This window comes from Stenella coeruleoalba (genome assembly GCF_951394435.1).
Source record: "Stenella coeruleoalba genome assembly, chromosome: 8".
Classification (NCBI taxonomy): Eukaryota; Metazoa; Chordata; class Mammalia; order Artiodactyla; family Delphinidae; genus Stenella; species Stenella coeruleoalba.
In genome coordinates, this window is record NC_137154.1 from 32,441,696 (window position 1) to 32,469,345 (window position 27,650).

General features: G+C 36.0%; 1 protein-coding gene across 5 annotated transcripts in view; it reads right to left on the minus strand.

Moving 5' to 3' along the window:
- Positions 1 to 27,650, minus strand: part of LUZP2 (leucine zipper protein 2) — a 512,515-nt gene that overhangs the window by 217,903 nt on the left and 266,962 nt on the right. For 3 of the 5 annotated variants that reach the window (XM_079930100.1, XM_079930103.1, XM_079930099.1), the window contains 2 exons: positions 9,921 to 10,038; positions 6,111 to 6,181 (listed from right to left, as the gene is read on the minus strand). In XM_079930100.1, the coding sequence (XP_079786226.1) occupies positions 6,111 to 6,181; positions 9,921 to 10,038 (189 nt within the window). Of the gene's footprint in view, positions 1 to 6,110; positions 6,182 to 9,920; positions 10,039 to 11,217; positions 11,377 to 27,650 lie in introns of those variants that run through there. The other 2 variants (XM_079930102.1, XM_079930101.1) reach the window with 2 other exon arrangements.

The following is a 27,650-nucleotide window of genomic DNA, read 5'->3' on the forward strand; positions in this document are numbered from 1 at the left end:
GAAACAATAAATGCTGGAGAGGGTGTGGAGAATAGGGAACACTCTTGCATTGCTGGTGGGAATGTGAATTGGTACAGCCACTATGGAGAACAGTATGTAGGTTCATTTAAAACTACAAATAGAACTACCATATGACCCAGCAATCCCACAACTGGGCATATATCCTGAGAAAACCATAATTCAAAAAGAGTCATGTACCAAAATGTTCATTGCAGCTCTATTTACAATAGCCAGGAGATGGTAACAACCTAAGTGTCCGTCATCAGATGAATGGATAAAGAAGATGTGGCATATATATACAATGGAATATTACTCAGCCATAAAAAGAAACGAAATTGAGCTATTTGTAATGAGGTGGATGGACCTAGAGTCTGTCATACAGAGTGAAGTAAGTCAGAAAGAGAAAGACAAATACCGTATGCTAACACATATATATAGAATCTAAAAAAAAATAAGTCATGAAGAATCTTGGGGTAAGACAGGAATAAAGACATAGACCTACTAGAGAATGGGCTTGAGGATATGGGGAGGGGGAAGGGTAAGCTGGGACAAAGTGAGAGAGTGGCATGGACATATATACACTACCAAACGTAAAATAGCTAGCTAGTGGGAAGCAGCCGCATAGCACAGGGAGATCAGCTCGGTGCTTTGTGACCACCTAGAGGGATGGGATAGGGAGGGTGGGAGGGAGGGAGATGCAAGAGGGAAGAGATATGGGAACATATGTATATGTATAACTGATTCACTTTGTTATAAAAAAAAAACTAACACACCATTGTAAAGCAATTATACTCCAATAAAGATGTAAAAAAAAAAAAAAAGTTCAGATAGCAGATTACAGTATATGAGTGAGTGTGTGTGTAGGTGTGTGTTAAGTATGGCTAAAGGAATAAACTCCTTCAACGCAACAGCAACAACCAAACAGAAACCTCTTCTAGTCTTACCAGCAGACAAACTAAATTTCCCAGTCTAGAGCGAAAAGACAACTTCTGGAACAAAAATATTTTCTTGGTGTGTAACCACAATAAAGAGACTATGGGATAGGAAAGCATGTTCTTAGACTCTTTTTTTTTTTTTTTTCACCTATAAATGGGCACAATAATAGAACTACCTCATAGGTTTATAGTGAGGTTTAGAAGATGTAATATAGGTAAAATGCTTAGCAAATGCCTGGAAAATAATCACGTAATACACGAAACCATTATCACAACCACTGGCACCACTTGAGGTCCCTGTGTTCATTCTTTGACCACCACATCCTGCACAACCACAAGCTGCTCTTTTATCCAGAAGGATTTAATGATTACTCTAGAAACTATTAGGTCCCAGTTTCAATTTTAGGAATATCCATGAGAGTCTATACGATCGCTGGAATCAATCTGGATTTTGTTTATCAAGGCAACGTATAGCAGGAACAAGTTATAGAATAATTACAGTCACTTTGGTTTTTAGATGATTTATGCTTGTTTGGGTAAAGCTTTAACATGCTTTTGCTTAAAGTGGATTTTAATTCTCAGCTTCCATTACGGCCTCAAACCGGTTTTATTTATCACAATTGTTTCACATGTAGATTTCCATTATTTCTCCTGATATTTTCCACAAAGAGCATGCGTGGCATAATATAATACAAAATAATAGTAATATTTACATATATTGTAGGCTTACAGTATACCAGGCAGTCCATAAAATGGAAAACTGATACATAAAGAGGTGGTGGAATTGTGTTCTGCAGACTATGTGCTCAAATTCTAGAGAGTCATTATACTACCCCTATTGAGGGAGACAGACAGACAGAAAGAAAGAAGGAAGGATCTACATTCTATTCCTAACACTCAAATCTTCAACAAGTACTGAATAAAAATGCAATAGGACTATTATATTTCCAACTAGAAAAAAGTTGTAATAAAATCTTGTAATACTTATTTGTTATTTCTGGGTTTTAAAATTCTCAGTTTTATTTTAAAGTGATACATATATTTTAAAATTAAATGATAAAATTCATATATTTTATAAAAATTAAAATAAGTGTTTATATATGTATATATATTCAAAAATGCCCACATACTGACATCTATAGGCAATAGGGAGTAAGAAAAAAATAAGTTGCAAAAACTGTTAAAAGCTGGAGAAGGTACAGAATTCTCATTTTCATGGCGAGGAAAGCTATCAGACAGAATGGCAAAGTGGGACTTTTGAAACTTCTGAACCTCTCCATCTCCTTTTTCAGACTTATTTCTGCACATTTTCACTGCTCCCATGCTTTAGGTGGCCCCAAACTCCTGTCCCACAACTTGCTCTGTTCTACTCCGACCACCCCCCCTCCACCAAATGGGATTTGCACAAACTATGTAGAGCTACTCTTGGGCTCTATTTGGCACTAAACTGAAGCTTGAATTCTAAAGAACTGTTGCCTCCAGCGACACTGTGATGGGGTTTCTCAGATGTTGAGTACATTTTACCATAGAATTTCATGGTTACAAGGGATTTTAAAAGGCAGCTGTTTCACACATCTTCCATCCCCAATTATAAATATAAAAATACCTCACCCTACAGGAAGGTATTCTTTTCATGTGGTTACCAGATTGTATTGTCATAACATCACAGATAGAAACCTTGCCACTATCTCAGGCATTCTTTTCCTTTACAGAGAACTCGATATACTAAAATCCATTAGTACACAGAGTCCAAAACTGCCTTCTCAAAATCTCTACCCACCATCCACCGTAGAGAGTAAAATGTTTTATTCCTTTTTATTTTCAAGACAGCTTTTCAGAAACTTCAGGGTACTCGCCTATCTCCCAGGGTCTCTATTTTTTGGTTACTTACTCTCACTCTTCACATAGTATGGCTTAAAAGTCTCTCCATCAACCGGAGGACACTTCTATGAATATTACCTAAGCTGTCTAAATATTTCTGAAATGTAACAATCAAGAGTCAATGCAACTTTCTCCTTCTCATGTAAAAGTATGCGTGCATGTGCACACGCACACACGTACACTACACACACAAACACACATATACACATTACTTTCTCTGTACCTCTTTGGCAGAAAGACATGCTGCTCTCACTACCTGGTTGTTTACGACCATGCCATATCCTCTGCGTTTACTTACTTACAATCTAGTACAGCTACACAGAGGGACTTTATTAGTTGCCTGTTGGTTACAATTCCAAGAAGGAAATTCTAACTGATTCAGTTTTGTTTTGGTAGAGACACCTATGAGGTAATTAACTGTAGCCCGTGATGTCAGAGACACATAAAAGCAGCATGACTTCTAGGGACTACTTCGCCAGGTAAGGGCCAGGTGACAAGGATCCCAGAGGACATGTAGTTACTGAGAACTGGGTGTATATGGCATCTGCAACACATTTTAGTCTTTCAGGCTATGATAATACTTCTAAATTTGCCATCAGTTAATACTTTTTATAGTCTGAGATAACTTTTTTCTCTTTTACTGTTATTAATCTCTTTTATTTTGGAAATGAGATATATAGCCTCCTTCACATTCAGATAACCATGATTTTTATAACTCTAACTAAACAGCAAAAACTAATATATCAAATGTATTATACTTTTGAGAAATCACCTATTGTTAGGATTTATTGAATTTTCCATGCTGACTTTGTGTACATTATACAAGTTATGCATTTTAACAAATTTTATAATTTTGGATAAAACTTTGAAATCACAATAGCAAAATATATGCTCCATTTAACACATTCATTGAAAAACTTGGTCCATCATCTGGCTATCTGTATACCATGCCAAATGTAGAGATGATGGCCTGAAATTCTTAATAACTCCAACCATGTTTTTCCTCATTTGCCTGGATATTTTGTGTGTCATGTAGAAACAACCATAGATAATTTAAGAAAATATCAGTAAGCTAAAAGAACAGGTTTTTCCTTATTCACATCATGCATAAGGCTGTCTCTTCATCTGTGTCTCTCCTGCAATAAAGAAAGGCTGATTTTGTTGCTCTTTCACTCCATGGTCCTCACTGATGAGATGTCTCTGTCTCTTCTCTAGGGGACCTTTCCTCAACCTGGTCTATGTCTCTTTCTTTCTGCCTTGAACAATGTTGTCAGAATAATTCCCCTAATATAATTCTTTAATTATATCATTATTTTACAGAGCTACATGAATGGGTTTTCTGCTGCTTATGCTGAAGTCCACACTGAGCTAACCTTTGAGTGGTCCCAGTCTATGCACAACAGCTTTATTTTCTGATCTTTCCTGACTCAATCTGTCTTCTTCAGTCACTGCAACCCTCTCACTGGTATTGCACATGCATTATGCCAAAGTCATTTCTATTTTTATGTTTTTGTTTATTATCTTTTCCCAACATGGAAGACTCTACAAGAAGTGATAATTTTCAATGACTCTTGGTCTGTTTTTGTAATAGGGAAGAACATTTTGTATTCTATTACAAGTTGATCACTAAAGGGATGTTGCCTATAAGCTTAAATTATACATAACGGTCCATCTCTGGGAACCCTGCATCCCAGGTAATGAGCATTAAGCTAAAATACCTTTGTTTAGCTCACAGGAAACATCCTGACCAGGTCTACCTGTGAGTGACTGCAGGGAAGAAAAAAGTAACACATGCCCTCCGGAGGCTGCCGTTTTAGTATATAAAAGGAGCCTGAATTCTAACTCAGGCGAGATGGTTCTTTGGGGCACAAGCCCATGATCTTCTCGGTTTTTATGGCTTTCTGAATAAAGTCACTATTTCTTGTCTCAAGAACTCGTCTCTTGATTACTGGCCTGTTGTGCAGGGAGCAGTACAAGCTTAGGCTTGGTAATATTTTGACTAGCTATTTCTATTGAAAAATATTGTTTATGATTCTTCACTAACTCAGTGAATCACATATACTTGTGTGATATTGAGCACAGGTGTTTTAAAAAGTGGATTATTTCAAACGAATAAAATAATTTAAAATCATGTAATTTTGGAAACATGCTCAGACCCATATTTTATATGACATCTTTTTAATACTGGACTTTGGAGAGAATTTCATGTTCAATAAATAATGATTCCATTTAAATAATAACAAGAGTCAATATAAGATGCTTGATTTGATTTTTAACATGTCATTGCCTCAATGCCATGAGGTTTCTGGGTCAAGAGGCAAGGACAGTGGAGAAGATAGAAGATGGTGAGAAGGGACTACATAGTGTAGCATCTGTCAACTTTTTAAACAGCTTTTTGATTTGAATCAGTAAACTATCTTGAAAGGGTATGGCTATGGGTAAGACACAGCAGAGCAAATTCCAATTAACACAACTCTCATCAATTCACTTAAGCATTTTGAGCAATAATTTCCCATTTACTGAATGGGGACAATAATATTTAATCTATACTTGTGGTGTTGAAACAAGAAAAAAAAATATAAAGCATCTAGTAGAGCCTCTAGTAAACGTATAACAAATAACAAATGCTGGCTTGTTTCTACCTTAAAATACCTTGGCTTTTTTTTTTTCCTTGAGAAGCAATTTCAAGTCATATAGTTTTTTTAATACTGCATAGAAATCTAGCTCATAGTTCACTTCCTTCCAAAATAAACACGGCAACAATAATAAAACTGTTCCAATTCTACTGCATTAAGTTTACCCCATTTCTTACCACCCCCCACCACTATCGCCACGACCAAGTTTTGATACTATTAAAAAAGGCCAAAGTCCTCTACAAGTTATAAACTTCAGATCACAGAATCTGAAAAAAAAAAAACAAAAAAAAACAACGGCCCACTGATATCATTGTTATTGGATCTATTGATGGGCAGACTTATGTGGGCCCATCTTAGTGGGACGATAAAGGAAAGTACTCCAGATCCTTAACGGTTGAATTGAGATCTGCAGACAAGCAGCATCAGTATCGGGATCACCCATCACCAGGGAACGTGTTAGAAATGCAGAATCTCAAGAGCCACCCTACACTTATTTTATAAGGATCTACATTTGAACAAGATTCTTATACATTAAAGTGTAAGTAAGAATATAAAGAAATGAATGCATTTAGAATAAATTTATTCTTGTGAAGTCTCTGAATGGAGTTTGGCTATGGAGGAAAAGAACTAAGAAAATAAAAGGAAAACACAGCCTTACCTTTGTTTCTGACCTATTTCCAGAAGCTTCTGAACATCAGTTTTGGCAGATTTCTCATCGTTTTTCAAATTCTGATAAGAAAAGTGGGAAAAGGAAGTCTTATTCATGTGATAAATTGAAGCTTACTTTACTTTTGTGTTTATGGCACAAGGGGTGGCTGCACTTATGCCCTGAAATAAGAATGTACAAACGAGGCCATGATGGTCCCCATGGCTCTCAGGATGCACATAGGCTCTCAGGATGCACAATTTATGACACCAAGTGGTGCAAGTGCTACACAGTGAGTGAAAGGGAATGAACTGAGATTCAGCCTTTAGAGGTTCAGTGGAGGAGAAAGTACTCTCCAAATACCTAGGTCTCTTTATAAGTGAATATAAAACAGATCTGCTCTTCATTTGAAGTTTTACTATGTTCTCTGCAGGCATGTTAAACTGGTTCTGGCATAGTTTCTACAAACACAAGGGGACATAAAAGGCCTCCCTAAATAAGCTAAGTAATAATACATCAGGATGAAAGCAGTCAAATGGCATGCACCTGTTTGGTCTGGCCTATTTATTATTTATGAGTAACGCATTACAATGCATAGAAAAACTAGGGCCATTTAAAATTGTAACTGTTCTGTATAGATAGTATATTAAAGAAAAAAACAGTCATTACTGTTTATTTACTCTGGCAAATTCAGCATTGACAGACCCTGAATTAAAAGAGAAAAGCCCATTGAGCTTTTCTCATTAGAGAATCTGACCCGTTAATCCTTCCCTGAAAACTTTCTTATTTATACTTAGTATATTATTTAACAGGGTGACCTATCCTTTTTGATATTAAAAGTTAAAACAGACACAATAATATTGTTTGTAAAAAGAGCAGCTATGACAGGTAAGGAACTGACAATAACAAGAATGGCAAACATGTTGCTTACCTAATATTTAATTAACAACAAAGCCATAGTGTCTGCCTTCACCACTTTTTCAGCCTAATGCTAGAAACAATTTTCATGTAGTAAGTTAAGCATTCTGATATGGATGTGGTGGGGTGAGCATCACAAGAGAACCCTTTTCCCTAAAATGACTGATTGATATCATTATTAGGAGGCAGCCAATAAAAGGTGCTCTGTTTATTTGAAAAGAGTAGCTTGACGTAAAACACAAAAAAGCAGGTTTGGGGGAAAATCACCAATCATGGGATTTACAGTTCAAAGTGCATCATGGCCACATGACCTGGGACAGGTCACAAAATCTGCACTTTGACTTCCTTATCTGATAAACAGGGATGAGAATTTTGAAGAGCCTACATTAGACAGTTCCTGGAAAACTCAAAGGGGATAATAGATGTGTGAAAGCACTTGGTGAAAAGTATAATAAAAATATGCTTATTCATTTTACCATCTGCTACACTCCAGGCATTCTGAAGGAAACAAAGATTAAAAGGGCATGGCACTATCCTCAAGAAATTAAAAACAAAAGAAAACATGAAATGAAGAAATGAAAATATGAAAAGGGTAAGTATGCAGATGAGGGTCTGAAAAATGTATCCAATTAGAAGAACTCATTAGTATTTGATTATTATTTCCCCAGCAATGTCCAGAGAAGTGGGGTATACGTCTTGGAAAATAATTTTGATGACTTTAAGGATAGCAAAGATTGATATACCTACTACTTAATTAATACAATGTTTATATATGGATCTATATTGTGATGCCATCCAGGTGCTATGGTTACAGAGATGAACAAGGCTTTCAAAGCTCATGTCTTTATGAAGCCCCACTGGAAAAAAATATGAAAAAAAATGTGTACAATGGGCAATATATTTATTTATTTACTATGAGTTTGAAACCTGGAATCAACATTTATTAGATGTATGACTTTGGGAGATTCCTGTGGCCTCTTTGAATTTCATTTCCTCACTGTACAATGAGTAAAATATTATCTTATTTTGTGAAAAGCTTGTTGAGGGGATTTAATAAGATAAAAATTAAATAAAAAACTCCTTGCACAATGGCTGTCACAAAATTAAAAAAAGGCATTTTAAAAGATTGCAATTACATTTAGTGATAGATGTATTACCCTTTCAAAAAGTAACTCCACAAAATTGTACATTTATTTCAAGTAATTTCCTAGACTGTAATTCGATATCTCTTTTTTTTGGATTCTATATATATGTTAGCATACGGTATTTACGGTATTTGTTTTTCTCTTTCTGACTTACTTCACTCTGTATGACAGTCTCTAGGTCCATCCACTTCACTACAAATAACTCAATTTCGTTTCCTGCTATGGCTGAGTGATATTCCATTGTATATATGTGCCACATCTTCTTTATCCATTCATCTGTCGATGGACACTTAGGTTGACTTAACTTAGGCTGCTAGTATAGAGATACTGAGTGTCGTGGCTGGAAGTACTGACCACTCATGGGCATTTATTTCACCATAAGCTTGAAAAATTCTCAACGTGCCAGGTGTTTCATGCCTCTAAGAAGGTGCAAGTGTCTTAAATATTCTTTGAAGTCTCATAAAACTTGTGAATTTCTACTTAATGAAAAAGTAGCATTCTGGCCTCAACTTCCTATATGGAAATCAATATGCACCCATTTTCATCCTAGTCAGTGCGTCCCTAATGCTCTGTGCAAACTTCTACCATAGAACTGTTATTCCTGCACTGTTACCATCTTGCTACCTGTCACTGTATCCTACTGGAGTGTGAGTAAATTTTCTGCTATTTTCATGTTCTCAAGATGTAATACAACTTCTGGAACAAGAGCTTGGGTATTGGGTTCAAAATACCAGATCCACCTCCTAACTTTCTCTGTGCTCTCAGATTCCAAGCCCTTTTCTAACTCTGTTTTCTCACTGGTAAAATGAGGCTAATAATAATCATAGCATAATCATCATGTGAAAATTAATTAAAAATTGGAGAAAGAGGACCTAACACAAGAGACCACATTCAATAAACTGTAGTGCTTACTGACACCATAATCATCATCATGGGACTAAAAAGCTAAGAACAATGGTGATTACACAAGGTTCAGAAACTTGGTTCAGTGCGATAACTAACAGACCGGCTGTGGAGTCAGACTGCCTGCATTTAAACTCTGGTTTCCTTTGTGACATTCAAGCATGATTCCTCATGTGTAACAAGAAAACTCACATTTATAGTGCCTACCCGCATTGATATATTAGGAGAATTAAATCCTATAATACATACAAAGCTTTTAGTATCAGTATGTATTCAAAAATACAATGTTAAAGGAAAATATTAAAATATATTCTCAGATATTTCAGAAACTTTTCTTATCAGATATAGATCTTGTCTTTGGTTTTTGATTTAGATTTCACTGAGTACTAATACATATTCACAGATGACACTTTCCTTTGCAAGGCATTTACCCATTTTAGTAATGAGGTTTATTAAAGAATTTTCAGAACTATCCTTTGTGGAATTTAAAGTTCTCTTCAGGAGATCATTTCTATATTCATTTATGACTCTTAGCCATAACTGCTTTTCATCATTTTGTAATATAAGAAACACAGGGGTCAAACTGATCTTAGAAACTGTGAGAAATTGATGGCTTTGCCAAGCACACAGTTTTCTCATTCCTGAATTTGCAAACCACAGATTCCCAGACTGCATTTCAAATGACATTTCTTTTCAAAGCTCATATAATAATAAATAATAACTCCCATGTTCAAGCCCAGAAATATATTCAAAACTGGTAAAAAAAAAAATGCAGAAGTCTTTGCATGTTAACCCACTGAGACAAACCAGGTGACTCCTTACCCTTTGCTGCTGAGAAAATTAGTTTTCATCTCACCTGAAGGTTGACTTTAATTCCATCAAGTTCTCTTGATGTTTTTGTCAGCTGGCGGAGGATGGTGCTCCGCTCCTTCAAGACTTGCTTCAGCTGCTTTTCTAGCTCTCCAGAGTCCTGTCTAACACAGAAAGAAAAGGCATGAGGGCCCCCCAAATGCCTTCACTTGGCTCTAGCCACTTTGGCCATAATCACAGACCCTTGCATTTTAAGCAAAATCTAGATAAACTGAAACCAATTATTACTAGGATTTTTTTTTTTTTTGCGGTACGCGGGCCTCTCACTGCTGTGGCCTCTACCGTTGCGGAGCACAGGCACCGGACACACAGGGTCAGCGGTCATGGCTCACGAGCCCAGCCGCTCCGCGGCATGTGGGATCTTCCCGGACCGGGGCACAAACCCGTGTCCCCTACATCGGCAGGCGGACTCTCAACCACTGCGCCACCAGGGAAGCCCAGATGTTTTGTTTTTATTAGTTCATCTAAAAAGGGAAAATTGAAATACCAGTTTTTTAAAGAAATGTTTCATTTTGCATTGAGGACTATCCAGGCTACAGTTTCCAGAACAACACTGAACATCTTTTGCATGTATAAGTTTATCAGATACCTCTTGTAAAATAGATATTTTCCATGACATTACACACTTTTTTCTAAGGTCATTGAAGTTTTACAGCAAGAGATTTGATTTGAACCAAGGTAGATCAGAGATATAGACAGGTTCTGACACTGGGGGGACAAACTTGGGGGTGGAACCAGAGCAGAATGGAGGGGCTTTGCTTCGCCCTTGGTTTGTAGGGAATGAAGTGCACTGAAAAGGCATCCCTTTCAAAATCTCTATTGCTATTAAAGAAAATACCTCTAAAAATCAGTCAATAACTACAGTAATTACAGTGAAATTTGAACAGACTTGTTCTCTATTACAAGGAAGGAAACACTTATTATCATACATATATATGTACATTTTTTCCCATTTTTCTCGTATGGACTTTGCAAGATAATAAGACAGGTATTGTAATTCTAATTTTGCCGATATAAAAGACTGGGCTCAGAAAAGTTACTACCCTAAGATCCTACTTAAGGAATGAATGAACAAGTAGTGTGTATATTTGTGTGTGTGTGTGTATTTATATATATTATAGCAAGTGTGCACATGTGGGGGAAGAATGTAGACAAGGAAACAGTTGTCAGTGTGGGGTTGGCGGCTTGAACGTAGCCTGAAGGGGTTAGTGCACCACGGCTAGCCGGGAGGGAGTCCGGGGAAAAGTCTGCACCTGCCGAAGAGGCAAGAGACTTTTTCTTACCTCTCTGTTTCCTGGTGCGCGAGGAGAGGGGTTTAAGAGCTCTGCTTAAAGGAACTCCAGAGATGGGCGCGAGCCGCGGCTAAAAGCGCGGACCCCAGAGACGGGCAGGAGACGCTAAGGCTGCTGCTGCCGCCACCAAGGGGCCTGTGTGCGAGCACAGGTAACTATCCACACCCATCTTCCGCGGAGCCTGTGCAGCCCGCCACTGCCAGGTTCCCGGAATCCAGGGACAACTTCCCCGGAAGAACGCACCGCGGGCCTCAGGTTGGTGCAACGTCACGCCGGCCTCTGCCGCCGCAGGCCCGCCCCGCACGCAGTGCCCCTCCCTCCCCATCCCCACCCCCACCCCCGGCCTGAGTGCGCCAGAGCCCCCGAATCAGCGGCTCCTTTAACCTCGTCCTGCCTGAGCAAAAAACAGACGCCCTCCAGCGACCTACACGCAGAGGCAGGGCCAAATCCAAAGCTGAGCCCCTGTGAGCTGTGAGAACAAAGAAGAGAAAGGGAAATCTCTCCCAGCAGCCTCAGAGGCAGCGGATTAAAGATCCACAATCAACTTGATGTACCCTGCATCTGTGGAATACATGAATAGACGAGTCATCCCAAATTGAGGAGGGAGGTGGGCTTCGAGAGCAAGATCTATGATTTTTTCCCCTTTTCCTCTTTTTGTGAATGTGTATGTGTATGCTTCTGTGTGAGATCTTGTCTGTATAGTTTTGCTTCCACCATTTACCCTAGGGTTCTATCCGTCCATGGTTTTTTTTAAAATTTTTTTCTTAATAATTAAATAACTTTATTTTTCTTTCTTTCTTTCTTTCTTTCTTTCTTTCTTTCTTTCTTTCTTTCTTTCTTTCTTTCTTTCTTTCTTCCTTCCTTCCTTTCTTTCCTTCCTTCCTTCCATCCTTTAGACAACGAATCATCCCAAAATGAGGAGGTGGTCTCTGAGAGCAAGATTTATGATTTTTTTTCCCCTTTACCTCTTTTTGTGAGGGTGTATGTGTATGCTTCTGTGTAAGATTTTGTCTGTATAGCTTTGCTTCCAACATTTGTCCTAAGGTTCTATCCGTCCCTTTTATTTTTTTCTAAATAAGTATTTTTAATTCAATAACTTTATTATACTTTTATTTTACTGTATCTTCTTTCTTTCTGTCTTTTTTCCTTCTTTCCCTCCTTCCTTCCTTCCTCCCTCCCTCCCTCCTTTCTTTCCTTCTTTGCTTCTTAATTTCTTTCTTTCTTTCTTTCTTTCTTTCTTTCTTTCTTTCTTCCGTCCTTCCTTCCTTCCTTCCTTCCTTCCTTCCTTCCTTTCTTTCTTTCCTCATACTTCTACTAATTCTCTCTACTTTTTCTTCCTTTTATTCTGAGCTGTGTGGATGAAAGGCTCTTGGTGCTCCAGCCAGGAGTCAGGGCTCTGCCTCTGAGGTAGGAGAGCCAACTACAGGACACTGGTCAACGAGAGACCTCCCAGCTCCACATAATATCAAAGGGCGAAAATCTCCCAGAGACCTCCATCTTAACACCAGCACCCAGCTTCACTCAACGACCAGCAAGCTACAGTGCTGGACAACCTATGCCAAACAACTAGCAAAACAGGAACACAACCCCACCCATTAGCAGAGAGGCTGCCTAAAATCATAATAAGGCCACAGACTCCCCAAAACACACCACCAGACGTGAACCTGCCCACTAGAGAGACAAGACCCAGCCTCATCCACCACAACACAGGCACTAGTCCCCTCCACCAGGAAGCCTACACAACCCACTGAACCAACCTTAGCCACTGGAGACAGACATCAAAAACAGCGGGAACTACAAACCTGCAGCCTGCAAAAAGAAGACCCCAAACACAGTAAGATAAGCAAAATGAGAAGACAGAAAAACACACAGCAGATAAAGGAGCAAGATAAAAATGCACCAGACCTAACAAATGAAGAGGAAATAGGGAGTCTACCTGAAAAAGAATTCAGAATAATGATAGTAAGGATGATCCGAAATCTTGGAAATAGAATGGACAAAATGTAAGAAACAGTTAACAAGGACCTAGAAGAAATAAAGATGAAACAAGCAACGATGAACAACACAATAAATGAAATTAAAAGTACTCTAGATGGGATCAATAGCAGAATAACTGAGGCAGAAGAACGGATAAGTGACCTGCAAGATAAAATAGTGGAAATAACTACTGCAGAGCAGAATAAAGAAAAAAAGAAAGAAAAGAACTGAGGACAGTCTCAGAGACCTCTGGGACAACATTAAATGCACCAACATTCGAATTATAGGGGTTCCTGAAGAAGAAGAGAAAAAGAAAGGGACTGAGAAAATATATGAAGAGATTATAGTTGAAAACTTCCCTAATATGGGAAAGGAAATAGTTAATCAAGTCCAGGAAGCACAGAGAGTCCCATACAGATTAATCCAAGGAGAAATACACCAAGACACATATTAATCAAAATGTCAAAAATTAAATACAAAGAAAGCATATTAAAAGCAGCAAGGGAAAAACAACAAATAAAACACAAGGGAATCCCCATAAGGTTAACAGCTGATCTCTCAGCAGAAACCCTACAAGCCAGAAGGGAGTGGCAGGACATACTGAAAGTGATGAAGGAGAAAAACCTGCAACCAAGACTACTCTACCCAGCAAGGATCTCATTCAGATATGATGGAGAAATTAAAACCTTTACAGACAAGCAAAAGCTGAGAGACTTCAGCACCACCAAACCAGCTTTACAACAAATGCTAAAGGAACTTCTCTAGACAAGAAACACAAGAGAAGGAAAAGACCTATAATAACAAACCCAAAACAATTTAGAAAATGGGAATAGGAACATACATATTGATAATTACCTTAAATGTAAATGGACTAAATGCTCCCACCAAAGACACAGATTGGCTGAATGGATACAAAAACAAGACCCTTATATATGCTGTCTACAAGAGACCCATTTCAGACCTAGAGACACATACACACTGAAAGTAAGGGGATGGAAAAAGATGTTCCATGCAAATGGAAACCAAAAGAAAGCTGGAGTAGCAATTCTCATATCAGACAAAATAGACTTTAAAATAAGGACTATTAGAAGAGACAAGAAGGACACAGCATAATGATCAAGGGATCAATCCAAGAAGAAGATATAACAATTGTAAATATTTATGCACCCAACATAGAAGCACCTCAATACATAAGGCAAATACTATCAGCCATAAAAGGGGAAATCGACAGTAACACATTCATAGTAGGGGACTTTAACACCCCACTTTCACCCATGGACAGATCATCCAAAATGAAAATCAATAAGGAAACACAAGCTTTAAATGATACATTAAATAAGATGGACTTAATTGATATTTATAGGACACTCCATCCAAAAACAACAGAATACACATTTTTCTCAAGTGCTCATGGAACATTCTCCAGGATAAATCACATCTTGGGCCACAAATCAAGCCTTGGTAAATTTAAGAAAATTGTAATTGTATCAAGTATCGTTTCCAACCACAACGCCATGAGACTAGATGTCAATTACAGGAAAAGATCTGTAAAAAATACAAACACATGGAGGCTAAACAATACACTACTTAATAATGAAGTGATCACTGAAGAAATCAAAGAGGAAATAAAAAAGTACCTAGAAACAAATGACAATGGAGACACGACGACCCAAAACCTATGGGATGCAGCAAAAGCAGTTCTAAGGGGGAAGTTTATAGCAATACAAGCCCACCTTAAGAAGCAGGAAACATCTCGAATAAACAACATATCCTTGCACCTCAAGCAATTAGAGAAAGAAGAAGAAAAAAACCCCAAAGCTAGCAGAAGGAAAGGAATCATAAAAATCAGATCAGAAATAAATGAAAAAGAAACGAAGGAAACAATAGCAAAGATCAATAAAACTAAATGCTGGTTCTTTGAGAAGATAAAAAAAAATAGATAAACCACTAGCCAGACTCATCAAGAAAAAAAGGGAGATGACTCAAATCAATAGAATTAGAAATGAAAAAGGAGAAGTAACAACTGACACTGCAGAAATACAAAAGATCATGAGAGATTACTACAAGCAACTCTATGCCAATAAAATGGATAATCTGAAAGAAATGGACAAATTCTTAGAAATGCACAACCTGCCAAGACTGAATCAGGAAGAAATAGAAAATAGGAACAGACCAATCACAAGCACTGAAATTGAAACTGTGATTAAAAATCTTCCAACAAACAAAAGCCAAGGACCAGGTGGCTTCACAGGCGAATTCTATCAAACATTTAGGGAAGCGCTAACACCTATCCTTCTCAAACGCTTCCAAAATATAGCAGAGGGAGGAACACTCCCAAATTCCTTCTACGAGGCCACCATCACCTTGATACCAAAATCAGACAAGGATGTCACAAAGAAAGTAAACTACAGGCCAATATCACTGATGAACATAGATGCAAAAATCCTCAACAAAATACTAGCAAACAGAATCCAACAGCACATTAAAAGGATCATACACCATGATCAAGTGGGGTTTATTCCAGGAATGCAAGCATTCTTCAATATATGCAAATCTATCAATGTGATAAACCATATTAACAAATTGAAGGAGAAAAACCATATGATCATCTCAATAGATGCAGAGAAAGCTTTTGACAAAATTCAACACCCATTTATGATTAAAACCCTCCAGAAAGTAGGCATAGAGGGAACTTTCCTCAACATAATAAAGGCCATATATGACATACCCACAGCCAACATCATCCTCAATGGTGAAAAACTGAAAGCATTTCCACTAAGATCAGGAACAAGACAAGGTTGCCCACTCTCACCACTCTTATTCAACATAGTTTTGGAAGTTTTAGCCACAGCAATCAGAGAAGAAAAGGAAATAAAAGGAATCCAAATCAGAAAAGAAGACCTAAAGCTGTCACTGTTTGCAGATGACATGATACCATACATAGAGAATCCTGAAGATGCTACCAGAAAACTACTAGAGCTAATCAATGATTTTGGCAAAGTAGCAGGATACAAAATTAATGCACAGAAATCTCTGGCATTCCTATACACTAATGATGAAAAATCTGAAATTGAAATTAAGAAAACACTCCCATTTACCATTGCAACAAAAAGAATAAAATATCTAGGAATAAACCTACCTAAGAAGACAAAAGACCTGTATGCAGAAAATTATAAGACACTGATGAAAGAAATTAAAGACGATACAAACAGATGGAGAGATATACCATGTTCTTGGATTGGAAGAATCAACACTGTGAAAATGACTCTACTACCCAAAGCAATCTATAGATTCAATGCAAACCCTATCAAACTACCACTGGCATTTTCACAAAACTAGAGCAAAAAATTTCACAACTTGTATGGAAACACAAAAGACCCCGAATAGCCAAAGCAATCTTGAGAACGGAAAAAGGAGGTGGAGGAATCAGGCTCCCTGACTTTAGACTATACAAAGCTACAGTAATCAAGACAGTATGGTATTGGCACAAAAACAGAAATATAGATCAATGGAACAGGATAGAAAGCCCAGAGATAAACCCACACACATATGGACACCTTGTTTTTGATAAAGGTGGCAGGAATGTACAGTGGAGAAAGGACAGCCTCTTCAGTAAGTGGTGCTGGGAAAACTGGACAGATACATGTAAAAGTATGAGATTAGATCACTCCCTAACACCATACACAAAAATAAGCTCAAAATGGATTAAAGACCTAAATGTAAGGCCAGAAACTATCAAACTCTTAGAGGAAAACATAGGCAGAACACTCTATGACATAAATCACAGCAAGATCCTTTCTGACCCACCTCCTAGAGTAATGGAAATAAAAACAAAAATAAACAAATGGGACCTAATGAAACTTCAAAGCTTTTGCACAGCAAAGGAAACCATAAACAAGACCAAAAGACAACCCTCAGAATGGGAGAAAATATTTGCAAATGAAGCAACTGACAAAGGATTAATCTCCAAAATTTACAAGCAGCTCATGCAGCTCAATAACAAAAAAAACAAACAATGGAATCCAAAAATGGGCAGAAGACCTAAATAGACATTTCTCCAAAGAAGATATACAGACTGCCAACAAACACATGAAAGAATGCTCAACATCATTAGGGAAATGCAAATCAAAACTACAATGAGATATCATCTCACACCAGTCAGAATGGCCATCATCAAAAAATCTAGAAACAATAAATGCTGGAGAGGGTGTGGAGAAAAGGGAACACTCTTGCACTGCTGGTGGGAATGTGAATTGGTTCAGCCACTATGGAGAACAGTATGGAGGTCCTTAAAAAACTACAAATAGAACTACCATATGACCCAGCAATCCCACTACTGGGCATATGCCCTGAGAAAACCAAAATTCATAAAGAGTCACGTACCAAAATGTTCATTGCAGCTCTATTTACAATAGCCCAGAGATGGAAACAACCTAAGTGCCCATCATCAGATGAATGGATAAAGAAGATGTGGCACATATATACAATGGAATATTACTCAGCCATAAAAAGAAACGAAATTGAGCTATTTGTAATGAGGTGGATAGACCTAGAGTCTGTCATACAGAGTGAAGTAAGTCAGAAAGGAAAAGACAAATACCGTATGCTAACACATATATCTGGAATTTAAGAAGAAAAAAAAATGTCATGAAGAACCTAGGGGTAAGACAGGAATAAAGACACAGACCTACTGGAGAATGGACTTGAGGATATAGGGAGGGGGAAGGGTGAGCTGTGACAGGGTGAGAGAGACTCATGGACATATACACACTAACAAACGTAAGGTAGATAGCTAGTGGGAAGCAGCCGCATGGCACAGGGATATCGGCTCGGTGCTTTGTGACCGCCTGGAGTGGTGGGATAGGGAGGGTGGGAGGGAGGGAGACGCAAGAGGGAAGATATATGGGAACATATGTATATGTATAACTGATTCACTTTGTTATAAAGCAGAAACTAACACACCATTGTAAAGCAATTATACCCCAATCAAAATGTTAAAAAAAAAAAAAGTGGAAGTTAGAATAAATCATTCCTTTAGAAATCACTTGAAAAAAAAAAATGAGCTATTGTAATGAGGTGGATGGACCTAGAGTCTGTCATACAGAATGAAGTAAGTTAGAAAGAGAAAGACAAATACCGTATGCTAACACATATATATGGAATTTAAGGAAAAAAAAAAAAATGTCATGAAGAACCTAGGGGTAAGACAAGAAGAAAGACACAGACCTACTAGAGAATGGACTTGAGGATATGGGGAGGGTGAAGGGTAAGCTGTGACAAGGTGAGAGAGTGGCATTGACATATATACAGTACCAAACGTAAAATAGATAGCTAGTGGGAAGCAGCCACATAGCACAGGGAGATCAGCTTGGTGCTTTGTGACCACCTAGAGGGGTGGGATGGGGGTGGTGGGAGGGAGGGAGACTCAAGAGGGAAGAGATATGGGAACATATGTATATGTATAACTGATTCACTTTGTTATAAAGCAATTATACTCCAATAAAGATGTAAAAAAAAAATGATTAATTGGTACACACAGGTGATTAGAGATTAGAATCACAAATCCAGAGAAGAATTCCTGGTAAAAGTAATACAAAATATACGCATTTTGAAAGATAAATAGAATTTACCTATATGAAAGGGGGAAAGCACATGTAAATACTAATGAAAATGAGCTTACTGAATTAAAAAATAAGTGCATAAATGTCAGAAGGTTTGGAGTAGAAAATGGGGGTAGAGAGATTTGCTGCTAAAATGAGGATATGGAGAGCATGAGCAAAAGTATGCAAAACTCTTAAATGATGATTAGGAGTATGGGCATTGCTTGGAAAACAAGGGGAGGACATGGAAGCAATCTAAATGTCCATCAACAGAGGACTGGATAAAGAAGATATGGTACATATATACAATGGAACATTACTCAGCCATTTAAAAGAATGAAATAATGCCATTTGCAGCAACTTGGATGGACCTAGAGATTATCATACTGAATGAAGTAAGTCAGACAGAGAAAGAGAGGTATCGTATGATATCCCTTATATACGGAATCTAAAAAGAAATGATACAAACAAACTTATTTACAAAATAGAAACAGACTCACAGACTTAGAGAACGAACTTTTGGTTCCCGGGGGAAAGGGTGGGGGGAAGGGATAGTTAGGGAGTTTGGAATCGACATGCACACACTGCTGTATTTAAAATGGATAACCAACAAGGGCCTACTGTATAGCACAGGGAATTCTGCTCAGTGTTATGTGGCAGCCTGGATGGGAGGGGAGTTTGGGGGAGAAAGGATACATGTATATGTATGGCTGAGTTGCTTTGCTGTGCGCCTGAAACTATCACAACATTGTTAATTGGCTATACTCCAATATAAAATAAAAAGTTAAAAAAAAAATGACACACATAAACTTATCTATAAAAATAAAGGGAAAAGAAAAAGGAATCAAGGGGAAGCAATTGAAAGGTTTTAAGCAGGGAGTGACATGGTCAGTTTTATGTTTTGCAAAGATTTCCCTGGCTAAAGACTGGGAAATGCACTGGAGGATGGAAAAATCTAGAAAAAAGGAGACTGTTAAGGCAGTTACCACTGAAATAAGCCACGGAAAAGACTGTGGTGGCCTAAATTAGTTTAGAAGCAGTAGAGACAGGGAAGCTTGGCTTGATTTCAGCAAAACATACAAAACTGAATCAATAATGTATAGTTAATTTTTTTTTTATTTTGTATGTGTGTGTGTGTTATAGGGAAAGAGTGGGAAGGAGTTAGTTATTAATGTTGTCATGTCTCTGGTTTAGGCAACAGTTAAACACAGCCCTTCACTGAGAGAGAATCCATTGTATGAACAGCTTTTTAGTCAAAGTTGGGTTGACAAGTTCAACACTAAACTTGTAGGAAAATAGCTCAAATTCTCTCATCTTTAGTTTCTTTGTCTGTAAAATGCAATGCTACACGACCTCACACAGATTGTTATGTGTTAGTTGCAGCAACTTCTGTAAGTCTTTGAACCCACAGTAGATAATTCATTTTTAAAAGTATAAAGTATTTATGACTGAGAAATTTGATGAATTTACAGTCTTTCTGCAGAATTACAAAGTAACTGGGTCTACCAATGGCCTTAGTCATGATTAATAAATGCACGTCATCTGCAATAGGTTTCTATTACAATTCTTTGCCTTTTCTCATTTTTCACACTTCATAGTCCTCTTGTTTGAAGGAAATTGGAATGCTCCACTGCAAGAACCTCAATATTTCTCCCTGGCCTTGAGATTTTCACTGATGAACAGTAATCAGCCAGTAATAAGATAGTTATTAATGCCCCAGGTTTTCTTTCAGACTTACTAGCAAAGTCAAATAATGAACAGCAAGGCACATCGTCATCTACTTCTAATTATACAACCTTACTTCATGACATGATTATTTTTTCCTGAATATTTGTGACAAAAACACATCTCTAAAATTATCTTAAGTGACCATAATAAATCACAGTGCTAGATTACAAGCACTGACAATGTATTATATGCAAGATGGTCTTACATATATTGATTCACTCATCTAATCTTCAGAACAACTCTATGAGATAAACACTAGTATTAATTCCACTTTACCGCTGAAGAAATTGAGTCATAGGAATAATAATTTCCAAGAACATATCAAGGAAGTGTATCAGTCAGTCTCCAGCGTCCACTGTCCTTGCCTTTATACTGTTAAGAACATACTGATTGGCTAGGACTTCTTTATAGATAAAAGTTCACTGTGCCCATCACAGAACTTAATCTGTGTGATTTCTTCCATCACTGTTGCATATATAAGTTTTCAGTATTTGGATTTATTTGCCATTTATTATTTGCCACTAAATAAAATTATGAATAGCATTTCCTTTATAATTATTTATAATTATCTTTTAATTTCATTCTCATATCTGGCATTCAAATAACTTCATGAGGAAAGGAAAAACAATTTTAATTCCTTTATTTTCTGGCAAATACACTAAGAACCATAAAGAAATCATTTATCAGAAAAATATAGCCGAAAGTGTTAATAGCACCACTCTAGATTCAATCATTCAAAGACCTTATGAAAGGGGAAATCAGTTACCCTGTAGAAGTAAACTACCTTGACAGAAGCATTGGTTAGCATCTTATCAGATCTTCTTACACTTACAAATGAGTGCATGTTTATCTTCCAATACATGTTTTTTCCCCCGTAACAAAAAACAAAAAATATGACCCTCATGCAGTCATGTTTTGCAGCTGTCTTGGAGCTCTTTCCATGTCTACCCATATTAAAATCCATTATGCCCATACTGTAGTATATTTCACCACTGGACATTTAATTTGTTTTCATTTTTTCTTTCTTTCTTGAAAAGTAATGAAGTCCATGTAAATGGGTAAAAATATTTTCCCTAAAATTTTCTATGACATATGTTCCCAGAAGTGGAAATATTTCACTCTAAAGTTGACACGTTAATTTTGATAGGCGACAGTAAATTGTCTTCCTGTAAACTAGGCTAGTCTGTACTTCTCTTATCAGTACAGTGTATTCTGATATTCTTCTCAATACTTTCACCTGAACTGGAAATTGTCCTCCCTCTCTTTATATAATATTTCTTGATGGCATGGGCGAACAATGATATCTTCTTTCTGATATAATTTCCAATCACTTCCATAGAAAGACTGATTATATTTTAATTACTTTAATCAGCACTTGTATTTCTTCCTCTATAAGTTATCTGTCTAGGCCATTTTACCTATTTAAATTTTGGATTAGTTATTGTTATTAATTTTCTGGGGCTGCTATAATAACATACCACAGGATAGGTGACTCAAGCAACAGAATTTTTTGTCTCACAATTCTAGAGTCTAGAAATCCAAAATCAAGTTGTTGGTAGAGTTAGCTTCTTATGAGGGCTGTGAAGGAAGGATCTGTTCTAGGGCTGTCCCCTTGGCTTGCAGATGGCTGTCTTCCCTCTATGTCTCTTCACATTGTCTTCTATGTGCGACTCCATGTCCAAATTTTCCTTTTTTATAAGGACACCAGTCATATTGATTTAGAGCCCACTCCAGTGACCTCATGTTAACTTCATAAATTCTGCAAACACCCATCTCCAAATGATGTCACATATGATGGGTTAGGACTTCAATATATGAATTTTGGGGGGGACACAATTCAATCCATAACAGTTATCTAACATATTGATTTATAGACTGTCTGGGTCCAGTACGGGTTTTAGTTGTTATTACTGATATATGGAAAACATTTTCCAAATCTGTTATTGGTATTTCAATTTATCATCCCCTACAGTTTTTGAAATATATTTCTAGATAAATATTTTCCTTTATGGCATCTGAATTGTTCTTGCACAGGTGGATCTTCTCCATCCCAATATTATCCTTTAAAAGTTTGTGTATGCTTATGAAAATGCATTAATTGTTATTGGTGCTAAACTACCAAATTAATTTTGGAATATGTTTTATACATATGGTAAAAGGTAGGAATATAACTTAGATGTGGATAGCCAATTGTTTTAGCATAATTGGGACAATCCTTTCATCACTGATTTTGAAATGACGTTTTTCTTATGTATCAAATTCCTTTTTACTGTATGTTTTGAATTCTCTATTCTGATCTATAGATGAATTTGTCTCAGAGCCATATCATGGTTTAGTTACTGAAACTGTGCACTATATTTTGATATTTCCTAGATTTTACCCTACTGTTTTTATTCATAGTTTTACTGAAATATTTTTCTGTATTTGTTTCTTCTCAGTGAATTTTAGAATCAGCTTGTCAATTTCTCAAAAAACTCCAACAGAGAATTTAATTAAAATCTCATTCATATTATAGTTATATTTAGGGAACTAGATAACAATAAGGCATCTTCTGGTCCAGAAACATACAGTGTCTCATATATTGTTCTAGTTATTTTATACAATTCAGTAATGTTTTACAGTTATTTCATAGAGTTCTTATTCATTTCTTGTTAGACCTATTGCTGTTATTGTGGATGGATTTTTCCATTCAATTGTCGAAACGAATATTGCCAGCTTCTTTTAAAGCTATTGACTTTATATGTTGATCTTGATTCTGGATATCTTATTAAACAAACTTAGTTCTACCATTACTCAATTTATTCGTTTGGCTTTTTTAAGTAGACAACACTTTTTTCTAACAGTTATAACATTTATTTTTTTTCTTTGCTAATTGTACTGGCTAAGACCTCCAAAACAAGGTTGAATAGAGAAAATGATGATATGTCTTTTATCTTGTGCTTGACTTTAAAATAGATGTATTAATTATGTTCCACCACTGAGCAAAATGTATGCAACTGTTTACTGTAATTTTCAGGTGATACCATTTTTCTCAGCCCATTTTTTAAAATAAAATTTCTATTGAGTTATAACATTCATGCAGAAAAAAATGCACAATCCCGTGACAAAAAAATTTACAAACAGAAAATACACTTTTGAAAATACCCAAAGTGTATTTTCAAAAGCTCTCCCCAAATAGAGCTAACATTCTGACTTCTATTATTTTATAATCATTTGCCTATGTTTCAAATTTATACAATTATACTGAATGTCTTTTGTGTTTGACTTGTTTTATATAACATGAAATTTCTGTAGAGAAATAGTTTGTTATTTTTTATTTCTACTTGGTACAGTAGTAAATAATTATGCTGTAATGTATTCTAGTGTTGACAGACACTTGTGCTTTGTTTTTTCCAGTTTTTGACTGTTGCAAATAATGCTGCTATTAATATTTTATATGCCTTGTATTTAACATATAAATACATGTATGCTGGGTATATATCTAAGAATAGAATTGCTCTATTATAGAGTATACCTTTGTACAACTTTAGTAAATACTGCCAAAGAACTCTCCAAACTGCTATAGAGTAGAAGTGGAGAAGTCCATTTCACACTCTTATTAATACTAGTATTGTCAGTATTTTTTTTTACTTCAGTCACTCTAGTAGTTGTGTAATAGTATCTCAATTTAGCTATAATTTGCATTTTACTGTTGATTCATAAAGTGAGCACTTTCCTAAAGATAATATTTGCATATTTTTCTTTTATAAAATGCTTGTTCATGCCTTTTGCCTTTTTCCCATTAGTTTGTCCATTGCTTAATACTGATTCATAGGAGGTATTTATATATTCCAAATAGGAGATGTTTGTTGGTTAAATGTATTGAAAAAATTCCCTACTTTGCTGCTTGAAATCTCAATTTCTTAATGGTGTCTTTTGATGAGTACAAATATATTTGTATTGATAATACAAATATAGACCAAATTATTAACCTTTTATATTAGGAGTTGTCTCTTTTATACCCAAATTAAGAAATGTAGCCTTACTTACTATGTTATTTCTAGAAGCTTAATTATTGAATAATTAGTTAAATTATTCATTTAATTCTTCACATTTTAGGTCTGCAATCCACCTGAAATTTTTTGTATTGAATGACTTAAGGGTCAAAATACATTTATTTTCATATGTATATACAAATAACTCAGCACCATTTATTAGACATATAATTACTTCCCTGTATTTTGCAATGCCATTTTTTCATAAATTCATTTTCTAAATTAAAAAGTGCCTGTTCCTATATTATTTAATCCATCAAATTTTTCTATTTGTCTATCCTTTTGTTAATGCCATCGTCTCAAATAATACAGTTTATAAAATTGTGAAATGTAGATATCCCGTAATCTGAAAACTTGAATTTTATCTTTTTCTTCAAGATTCTCTTGCCCCTCATGGCCCCGGCATTACCATATACCTTTTGGTTTGTCAATTTCAACAACAACAAAATAACTGTCAGTACTAATAAGATGTTTGTGTATTGACATTTTAAAAATACTAAATTTTCCGCTTTACCCACATTTCATTTATTTGTTTAAAGATTTTAAAATATTCTCTCAACATTTTATAGTGTTCTGTGTACAAGTCTTGTACCACTTGGATTAATAGCTAGATATTTGAATTTTTTATCTGATTATAAATGCGTTCCCTTTTAGACATTCATTTCCAATTTTATCTTGTTGGAAATGATTTTTCTCAGGCCATTTTGGATGGATTTAAAAATGGATTTTTGTATATGATTTTGCTTTCAGCAAACTCAATCTAAAAAATTATTTGTAGAATCTTTTGTATTTTCTACACAAACAATCATATTGTCTATAAAAAATGATAGTTTCTCTTTATTTTTTTTTTCAATTCTTAAATCATTTACTAAGTTCTTTATCTTATTTTGTTATCAGAACCAAGAACCTTTTCTACGATGTTCAGTAGAATTGGCAATATAAATATCCTTTTCTTATACCAGATTGCAGGTATACATCCTTTTCTTATTTCAGATGGCAGGGGAAAGCATTTCAATATCACAAATATGGTATTTCCTATAAGCCTTTTTATTCACTTTTTAAAAGCAATCAGTTTTTTTTTTTTTACTGATTGTTACTGATTTTGACTTTTTACTGAACAGTAAAAAGTTCCCTTTTATTTTCGGTTTCTTAATCTGTTCTGTTTTAGTTGTAAATTGAATTTGAATGCTGTCAAATGAGTGGGGTTTTCTTTTCATTACTGTACATGTTATTATTTACTCATAATTCTTTCATTCCTCCCTACCTTTGCCGTGTTGCAAATGTAGGCAGAATAAACATTCCAACACCACTCGGTTGGTCATGTAACACTCCCATGGAATGTTAGTGGACATGACACATCAAAGACTTTAAATATTGTTTGATTTTGTTTAGCCTCTTGTTTTCCTACTAATGGCTACAAGAAGAAATTCCCCCAGATAACTACTGCCATTTCAGGATTCTTCAGAAAAAAAAAAAAAAAAAAAGTAGAAAAAACATGAATTTGATTCATATTCTGAAGCAGAAATCACCTCAGTCACTCTTCAACCTGAGTTTGAAAAATTAGTATTATTGTAACCCATTAAGCTTTTGGAGTAATTTGTAACGTAGCAGTATCACATCAAAAACTTGTCTCATGAATGCATTTGTTGAGATGATCATACACATTTTTTCTTTTATACTATTAATATGCTGAATTATATACATCTTATGTGTATAATTAATGATTGCATTAAGTCAATTTCTCATTATTGAAATTAATTCTTTATTATATATAATTCTGTGAGATTGCTAATATCTTGTTTAGGATTTTTCCATTTATTCTCATGGGAGAAATTCACTTGTAAATTTCCTTTCTCATTATATCCTTACAAAGCTTGGGATACAGGTTATGTTTAGTTCATGAAACAAATTGGGAAGTATTCCCTCTTCTCCTATTATCTGAAAGAATTTTTGTATGATTGGTAATATTTCTACCCTAAATTAGTAGAATCGATATGTATAATCATGGTCTGCAGTATCCTTTGTAGGAAGGTATTCACAGATTCAGTGATTTAACATATTCTTAACTATTCAGATATCCTAACTGTCCCTGTGTCAATATTAGGAAGACACATTAGTTTTAGGAATTTGTCCATTGTCATTCATTTTGTTCATGATTCTAAGTGTCAGCAATTTGGTCTGAGCGCAACTGGGCAGTCTTCATCTTGGCTGGGCTTACTCTTGTTTCTGTGATTCTCTGGTCAACTAAATGGCTCTGCACTGCTATTGACATGATGTCAGTTTGTCAGTGAAGACAGCTGGCCCAAATGTCTTCTTCCTCCAGCAAGCTAGCCAGCCTTGCTCATATTGCAGTTCATCAGGGTTCTAAGAGAATCAGCAGAGGTAAAGGAATATGTTTTCAGGTTTAATCTTGGAATCACAAGATATCATATCTGCCATGTTATACTGGTCACAAAGCAAGTAACAAGTTCAGTCCAGATTCAAGAGGTAAAGAAATACACTTTACTTCTTGATGGGAGAAGCTTAAAAGTCATATTGTAAATGAGCATGTATGTAAGGCGAAGAATGATTATGGTCATATTTGCAAATGATCTGTTATGTAACCACAATTGCTGAGTTAATTCCTGTACTTCATTTCTCAGGGATTGGTCCTTTGAGTACTTGCCACCTTGTGCATTGGTGGTTCTCCAATGCCTTCAAAGGGATTTTTTTGACTTTTTTTTTTCAGTTTTTCCACTGGCTCCAAAATTGTTTGACAACAAACTTGTCTAATTTCACTAAAGATGAAACTTTTAGTGAATATTTGAACACTTTTATTTGCAACTACCCAATCTTACTGTCAGTTCAATTCTTCATTATCTAAATATTTATAGCACTATATTAATTGACTTCTTATTTGCTTCTCCAATCCATTTAATACACTGATTTCAAATCAGACTTTCTAAACTTAAAGTTCTATTTGGATCCACTTATAGTTCAAAACAGGTGGTTCCTTGGGCTATGTCAAGGTCAAGGCTGCTTGCCTTCTGGCTTGAAACTATCTTCATATTCCTTCAGTTTCCTTTGCTGATTCCTTTCATCTTAT